The 8,887-nt window shown below is 37.0% G+C and overlaps 1 protein-coding gene across 1 annotated transcript in view; it reads right to left on the bottom strand.

Moving 5' to 3' along the window:
• LOC107752312 (ubiquitin carboxyl-terminal hydrolase 3) overlaps positions 1-8,887 on the bottom strand; it is an 18,843-nt gene that overhangs the window by 3,893 nt on the left and 6,063 nt on the right. Inside the window, exons 6-8 of the mRNA XM_016568258.1 lie at positions 7,120-7,202; positions 5,485-5,598; positions 2,030-2,143 (exon numbers count right to left, since the gene is read on the bottom strand). Coding sequence (XP_016423744.1) covers positions 2,030-2,143; positions 5,485-5,598; positions 7,120-7,202 — 311 coding nt within the window. The remainder of the gene's footprint in view (positions 1-2,029; positions 2,144-5,484; positions 5,599-7,119; positions 7,203-8,887) is intronic.

Raw genomic sequence — 8,887 nt, 5'->3', positions numbered from 1 at the left:
CTTTTAATAAAGTTAGAAAAATGCCATTACCAAGGTAAAAACAAAATTCCCTGTAAATCACTTTAAGGAGTCAAATATCGCCTCGTAATGGGAAGGTTAATTTTTTTATCAGAATTTTTGATTACTGATTAGAAGGTGCTCCTACATTTTTTAAATTAGGAGCACAAGCGCTCTTAAAAAGAAAAGTAAGCGTAGAGCCCTGATATATATAGAGAATCTGTGTGTGCATGTGTTACGATATAACGAGGTCATAATCAGAAACCATTGAAACCGAAACCAAATAGCGTTGAAACAGGAAGTGAAGTAAACAAAAGAGAATGACAAAATAACGGTCCACATAACAGAACATGACAATAAGATCGTTAGGCTATTGTTAGTCTATATGTATAACAGAGTTAGTTCTGATCCTTGAATCTGACTAGAGACTTTCTATTGATATTTCCACCAGCGCGCGTTCTAGACGGGCTGTCAGTCAGTGCAGTTAGATTGTTGCGCCACAAGGTGGCGGCAAAGGACTGTCCTTTCAAAACCGTTCATTCAACTACACGTTCAAAAACGCTGATTCATTCAAAGAGAGATGTAATGAAACACACTGTTGAAATCATTTTAACTTTGAGTGGCACTTTAGAAGGCTCAGCTGACCAGCAATGCGTCGATGTGAAGACAGAGATTTCGCTTTCCTTGGACATGACAACCTATTTTCACAAACATACAGTATATGACTCGGCCTGAAAGACAGATGCAAGTAATCGCACACGCTCAGTCGATCTCTCTCTCATTCGCTGTTTGTTTATAGGCAAGTGCAAATATACGAAACATCTGTACAAATCAGCATGGTAAATATTATGTTATCATTACTAACTTATTTAATATTCAGTACACATGCACAAAGTGTAAAACGAGAAGGGCATAATCTTACGGAAAAAGAAATCGCGTGACCAAAAATCGTGGTTCTTGCATTCCTCTGTGGTTTGCTCGTCAATAGTGCGGTATTGCGATATTGCGGTTATCGTGACAGCCCTAAGTCAAAATTTACTTTCTTAAAGACATTGCTCTTACTATTTAGAACGATTCGTCAGCACATTACTTTAAAGGAAAAAAAAGTTTGATTTTGTCATTTTTATTAAGAAAAAACATTTCCTTTTCTGATGACATCACTGAGGCCATGCGGCTTTTGGATAATGTTAACCAATAGTCAAACAACTGTTTAGGCACTGGTTTAACATAACTGTATTCGGTCTGAAACTTCTTGGTATTCACAATCAATGACTAAATTTTACAGTTTACATTTGATTGTTACATTTTTCATATTTAATATTATGCAATATTATTATATAAGTAATATATAAGATAATATTATAGAAGTAAAATTTAAACATTTGACATTTATTGTATAATTGACAATTGACAATATTGTAATATTGAATACATTTAGTACACAAAAAGGAACAAAAATTTGTTGTTGATCAATATATAGCTAAGGCTGATATATCTGCAAATTTGTACATTACTTGCATTATTAATTTATTACATCAAAAATTATTACATCAGTTATTACAATATTTTTTTCTTTTTTGAACGTTAAGTGTGGGAAGCACTTTTTGTTCAACTTTTTATTTTCAAGGTTTTTTTTTAACAACTTCATTTGTGAAAAACACTAATACGATAGGTTACAAAATCAAGAAATTCCTATCTAAAGTGTTAATCTGTTTATTTTCTGTTTATTTATTTATTTTATCAAGGTCTAATTTCTTCAAATAGATTCATTTTAAAATTATTTATTATCTATCTGGCTATCAGCATTTACTCTCTAAGATATAAGCATGAACTTCAGCCATAAAAAAAAACCATATCGGTTGACCAATGTCCATGAAAAATGGACAAAATATTTTTCTAAGTGCTTGAATAATGAAACAATTTCAACTGAATTTTGGTGAAATTTGTAATGTATCTTATAAAAACTCAGGATGACAAATCCAAGGAAAAACTGAAACAAATTGTGCAACTGTGTCTGTGATTTTTATGATACCTGAAACTCGGCATGATTTTCCAGATGACATAAAAGAGAGCATCTGGGCTGAAGGCAGTCTGACTCCCCTGCCAAAGTGAACAGAGTATTTTCCTGAACTCCTCAACCAGAGACCTGTAAAACAAGAGCAGACTAATATGGTATCGTATATGATATGGCATATGATATTGTAAGAGCTTACATTATGAAAAGTATATTCTGACTATTTCTTTAAAATAAAGGACATCACTGCCCCCCCCCCTCCTTTTGCCATTCAGTGGAGAGGACCTTACACACTGCTGTCCCCCTGACTTCTGGTGTGGTACATTCTCCTTCCTGCGGTTTTCCCACTTCGTAAGGCCACCGAGGGTAGCTCCTTAAAATAACAGCTGAACACCTGGATGTTACTGGAGACAGGAAACAGAAACCAGTGTTTAACTAAACAGATATGTCTTAGACATGACGTAAAATCCTTTTGAGTTACGACCATTTGGTATATCTTTCCAAACACAAATTAAACATCAACAGTATGCCAGAATACTATGGCAACCTTGCCAAGGCTTCCTTTTCCATGGATCATGGCCAGCAGAAGTGCGCAAATAGAAAGGGTTTTTTAAGGTAGATTTAGTGTCGCATCCAGGCCTTAAAACCGATAACAGCACAGCAATAAAAGACCCACGAACGATTAAATACAATTAAAATTGTAATTAAAATTATAGTACAGTTTAATGACAAAATTTGATGTTGGCTTAACAAAGTTTGAAAGTTTGAAATAACTTTGAAAAGCTTGAAGGTTTTTAGTAGTCAGACAAAAAGTCAAAAATATTTTTATAATAATATTTTTAGCATCTTGCTAGCATGATTTAACATGTTACTTGCATGTTTCATGTTTCATGATTTAACACTATCATGTTTTAGTATGTTGGTAACGTTTCTAGCTTGATTAATGTTTTGTTAGCATGTTTCTAGCCTTTTTAAACATGTTGCTAGCATGATTTAACACATTACTAGAATGTTTAAGAATGTCCATAGCATGATTTGCTAACACGTTACTAACATGATTTACCACATTGCTAGCATGATTTAGCATGGTGTTAACATGTTACAAGCATGTTAAATCATGATGCATACAAAACTAATTGAAAAATCAATATATTGTTAACATGACTTAACACATTGCTAGAATGCGTCTAGCATGATTCAACACACTGCTAGCATGTTTAGCATGTTGATATCATTATTTTACATTGCTAGTCTGTTTCTAGCATTATATACCACATTGCTAGCATGATTTAATGCACTGCTAGCATATTCTAACATGAATTAGCATTAGTGTGATTTAGCACAAGAAACATTTCTTACTATTGCGGATTACTTACTATTACTTGAAAACAGTTGTGCTACTTAATATTTTTGTGGAAACAGTGATACATTTTGTTCAGGTTCTTTGATCAATATAAAGTTCAGAATGACAGCATTTATTTCAAATAGATTTTTTGTAAATCAATTTAAATCATCCTTGCTGAATAAATGTATTAATTTTGTTTAATCCTACTGACTACACACTTTTGAACGGTAGTGTAAGTTCAGTGAAATGAATGTTTCCCCTCAGTAGTTTGTAACAATGCAGGCTGAACGTTTTATGTGTATTTGGCATGAGCTGCTCGCTGCGGTTTAGCCATCAGCCCGGCCAGTGTAAGGTTGGCTGCGGTGAGCAGGCAGACGGCCTAATCTGTCCCCTGGCTGCCCACCAAGCTCTCCTCCAGCCAGCTCACTGGCCACAGAGGCACCGTTACCTGCCAGCACATACTAGAGGCTCCAGCAGAGCGCAGGGAGGCTTTCAACCTCCACCAGCCAGGCCACCCACACCCTGCCAGGCTACGCATTGCCGGCTGCCCTTGGCTCGGGGTCGTGAGGGTTGCTCTTACCTCAGGGACTGGAGAATGGCGTTCATGAAGCAGGTGTTGCCCAAGTTGCGGAGGCCCGTGGCACACTGTGCTACAGTGCCGTCCTGTGTGGTGACATTAAAGAAAAATTATGGAACAAGAACACATTTATTCTGAAGCACAGTATAAAAAACTTAAATGAGATATTTGAAAAACAACTCTGATCAAAATCAGAGAACAATTACAGATACCTCCAGGCTATTGGTGTTAATCTGGTGTTAATTTCCTTAATTATATGACAAACCCTATTTAACTGGCAGCATTCCTCCAATTTTCACTGAGATTGCAAGATGGTGGGTCGCTCTAAGATGACTGAAAGCCTGTGACAGGAGGCGGTCCAGATGAAGGCCAAAGGGATGACCCTTTCAGCCATTGCAAGAGAAGTTGGTCATTCCAAATCTGATTTCTTGAATATTGTAAGTTTACATTGACACTAATTCTTTCAAGTCTGATGGAAAACATTTTGTTCGGCATCAAACTGTGGAAAGACTGAATCCCAAGTGCATGAAGTCAGTGAAAGGTGGAGGAAGAAGTGTCATGGTTTGGGGGATGTTTTCTGCAGCAGAAGTTGGGGGGAGGAGTTATCTTATACAGATACATGGCAGGGTGAATGCAAATGTTTTTCAGAAGTACTTTCAGCAACATGCAGTTCCTTCCCTGCAAGCTTCTCCCAATCAGCCAGCAATTTTAATTCAAGACGATGCCCCCATCGCACAGTAAAACAGGTAAAGCAGTTCCTTGAAGCTAAGAACATTGAAATAATGAAATGGCCGGGCCAGAGTCCTGATCTAAACCCACTTGAAAATCTCTGGAAAATCCTTGGCGACAAAGTTATGGCTAAGAAACCCAATACAGTTACCGAACTATGGATGAGAGTGGAAGAAGCGATGAAGATTAACAATATTTCAGAAAATATCTAGTATTTATAGATTGTTCTCTAATTTTGATCTCCACTGAATATATAATTTATATTTCATATAAATATTGCATATTTTTCTTACGTATATACATGCATGTGTGTGTATTTATATATACATAATAAATATACACAGTACACAGACATATATTATGTAAACACAAACTTTGGTTTTGATAGTTTGGAAGCAATTAATCACGATTAATCATTTGACAGCTCTTCTAGCTGTATAAAAACAATAGTATGTGTCCGCCTTTTAGATAGCTAATTAAATGTATGTGTGTGCCTGCATACCCTACATGATGGGAACTAATGAATAGTAATACCAGTCATTTTTGGCCTTGTGGGGACATTTCTTTGGTTCCCATGAGGAAAACAACTTATAAATCATACAGAATGAAGTTTTTGAAAATCTAAAAATGCTGAAATTTTGTGTGAGGGGTAAGTAGGGTTTTTAAGGAACATACAGGAATTAGACATTATTATTAGAACTAAGTTTTTTGTCAGTTGCCTAAATTAAGAGAAATATGGAACTGGAATATTATGAAAAGAATGTTCTGACTATTTCTTTAAAATAAAGGACAGCATTTGAATTTCAGTGGAGAGGACCTTACACACTGCTGTCCCCCTGACTTCTGGTGTGGTACATTCTCCTTCCTGCGGTTTTCCCACTTCGTAAGGCCACCGAGGGTAGCTCCTTAAAATAACAGCTGAACACCTGGATGTTACTGGAGACAGGAAACAGAAACCAGTGTTTAACTAAACAGATATGTCTTAGACATGACGTAAAATCCTTTTGAGTTACGACCATTTGGTATATCTTTCCAAACACAAATTAAACATCAACAGTATGCCAGAATACTATGGCAACCTTGCCAAGGCTTCCTTTTCCATGGATCATGGCCAGCAGAAGTGCGCAAATAGAAAGGGTTTTTTAAGGTAGATTTAGTGTCGCATCCAGGCCTTAAAACCGATAACAGCACAGCAATAAAAGACCCACGAACGATTAAATACAATTAAAATTGTAATTAAAATTATAGTACAGTTTAATGACAAAATTTGATGTTGGCTTAACAAAGTTTGAAAGTTTGAAATAACTTTGAAAAGCTTGAAGGTTTTTAGTAGTCAGACAAAAAGTCAAAAATATTTTTATAATAATATTTTTAGCATCTTGCTAGCATGATTTAACATGTTACTTGCATGTTTCATGTTTCATGATTTAACACTATCATGTTTTAGTATGTTGGTAACGTTTCTAGCTTGATTAATGTTTTGTTAGCATGTTTCTAGCCTTTTTAAACATGTTGCTAGCATGATTTAACACATTACTAGAATGTTTAAGAATGTCCATAGCATGATTTGCTAACACGTTACTAACATGATTTACCACATTGCTAGCATGATTTAGCATGGTGTTAACATGTTACAAGCATGTTAAATCATGATGCATACAAAACTAATTGAAAAATCAATATATTGTTAACATGACTTAACACATTGCTAGAATGCGTCTAGCATGATTCAACACACTGCTAGCATGTTTAGCATGTTGATATCATTATTTTACATTGCTAGTCTGTTTCTAGCATTATATACCACATTGCTAGCATGATTTAATGCACTGCTAGCATATTCTAACATGAATTAGCATTAGTGTGATTTAGCACAAGAAACATTTCTTACTATTGCGGATTACTTACTATTACTTGAAAACAGTTGTGCTACTTAATATTTTTGTGGAAACAGTGATACATTTTGTTCAGGTTCTTTGATCAATATAAAGTTCAGAATGACAGCATTTATTTCAAATAGATTTTTTGTAAATCAATTTAAATCATCCTTGCTGAATAAATGTATTAATTTTGTTTAATCCTACTGACTACACACTTTTGAACGGTAGTGTAAGTTCAGTGAAATGAATGTTTCCCCTCAGTAGTTTGTAACAATGCAGGCTGAACGTTTTATGTGTATTTGGCATGAGCTGCTCGCTGCGGTTTAGCCATCAGCCCGGCCAGTGTAAGGTTGGCTGCGGTGAGCAGGCAGACGGCCTAATCTGTCCCCTGGCTGCCCACCAAGCTCTCCTCCAGCCAGCTCACTGGCCACAGAGGCACCGTTACCTGCCAGCACATACTAGAGGCTCCAGCAGAGCGCAGGGAGGCTTTCAACCTCCACCAGCCAGGCCACCCACACCCTGCCAGGCTACGCATTGCCGGCTGCCCTTGGCTCGGGGTCGTGAGGGTTGCTCTTACCTCAGGGACTGGAGAATGGCGTTCATGAAGCAGGTGTTGCCCAAGTTGCGGAGGCCCGTGGCACACTGTGCTACAGTGCCGTCCTGTGTGGTGACATTAAAGAAAAATTATGGAACAAGAACACATTTGGCAAATGATGCATACAGCATTGTAATTAAAAAGCGAGTGTATGCACTTCGCTAATTAAATTTTCAAAGCAAAAATCTGGGTACTTAACAGTGTTGTCACCTTACAGTATACTGCAACTGTAACTTACACTAAATGTGTCCATATGTTATACTCTATCTTTCTCTATCTCTCTCTCTCTAAATATATAATATTATATACAATAATAAATATAACATTTTTATAATTTTAATAATTATTCATTATTAATTTTTAAAGCTCTACACTAGGCGCAAGTGTTTAAAGAAGTCAGTGAAAGGTGGAGGAGGAAGTGTCATGTTTTGGGGGTTGTTTTCTGCAGCAGGAGTTGGGCCTCTTATACAGCTACATGGCAGGGTGAATATAAATGTTTATCAGAACCTCCTTCAGCAACATGCGGTTCCTTCCCTGCAAGCATCTCCCAATCATCCCAAAACAATGACCCCGTCACACTGCAAAACGGGTAAAGCAGTTCCTTGAACTAAGAACATTGAAATAATGAAATGGCCGGCCCAGAGTCCTGATCTAAACCCAAATGAAAATCTGTGGAAAATCCTTGGCAACGAAGTTAGGGCTGAGAAACCCACTACAGTTACCGAACTATGGAAGAGAATGGAAGAAGAGTGGACCAAGATAACACCAGAGCAGTGTGAGAAACTACTGATGTCCTGCGGCCGCAGATGTGCTGAAGTCATTCAAAGCAGGGGCCTCTACACTTCTTATTAATTTCTGACAGCTGTAACCCTCCACAATTTTAGTTGTAATGTTCTTTTGTGCTACCAAAGTCCCTTTAAGGCAAGTCATGTCACTCGGCGGCCATCTTTCAAACGTCTCTCAGGGCCGCAGATGTGCTGAAGTCATTCAAAGCAGGGGCCTCTACACTTCTTATTAATTTCTGACAGCTGTAACCCTCCACAATTTTAGTTGTAATGTTCTTTTGTGCTACCAAAGTCCCTTTAAGGCAAGTCATGTCACTCGGCGGCCATCTTTCAAACGTCTCTCAGGGATGCAAGTGCAGCTCCTATCTCTTTGAATGGGGAAACATCAAATTCCCCAAAACTGTTCGCCAATTTTGTATGCGATTAATCGTTTTGACAGCACTAATATATATATATATTTTTTTATTTTTTTTTATAAATATTTTACTTTTTTTAAAGCTCTATTCTTGACGTTTCATATTTGAAATCACCTAAGAAATCTGACAACAACTGTGTCATAAAAGTTGTTTCTTTTGCTTAAATAGTGTTAAAAAAAGCTTATTTTTCAGTCTAGACCAACCAGTGCGCATGTCTCAGAGTGATGACTGTTACTATAGCAACCAGGACTTCTAACGGCAGCTGCAGTGACGCGCTGACTTTACCGATTAGCGATTGGCTCTTTTATTCAGAAGGCGGGGCTTCATTCGATAGAGTGGCCATATTGAGCGTTGCATTTTTCCCCATTCAAAACTAAACGAGTGACACGTTTTGGGTATTCTGTTGTCTTTGGTGCTACAGTGGTTACTGTTCTCTAATTCTGATCACTGTGTTTTCCACAAAATAAACTTTTTTTTTGTTGTTGTTGAAATGCATTGGTTACAGGTGCATCTCAATAAATTAGAATGTCGTGGAAAAGTTAATTTATT

The sequence above is a fragment of the Sinocyclocheilus rhinocerous genome, unplaced genomic scaffold (genome assembly GCF_001515625.1).
Source record: "Sinocyclocheilus rhinocerous isolate Xijiao unplaced genomic scaffold, SAMN03320098_v1.1 scaffold861, whole genome shotgun sequence".
Classification (NCBI taxonomy): domain Eukaryota; kingdom Metazoa; phylum Chordata; class Actinopteri; order Cypriniformes; family Cyprinidae; genus Sinocyclocheilus; species Sinocyclocheilus rhinocerous.
Note: the sequence above shows the minus strand (reverse complement) of the source record. Positions and strands in the feature narration are given on the sequence as shown.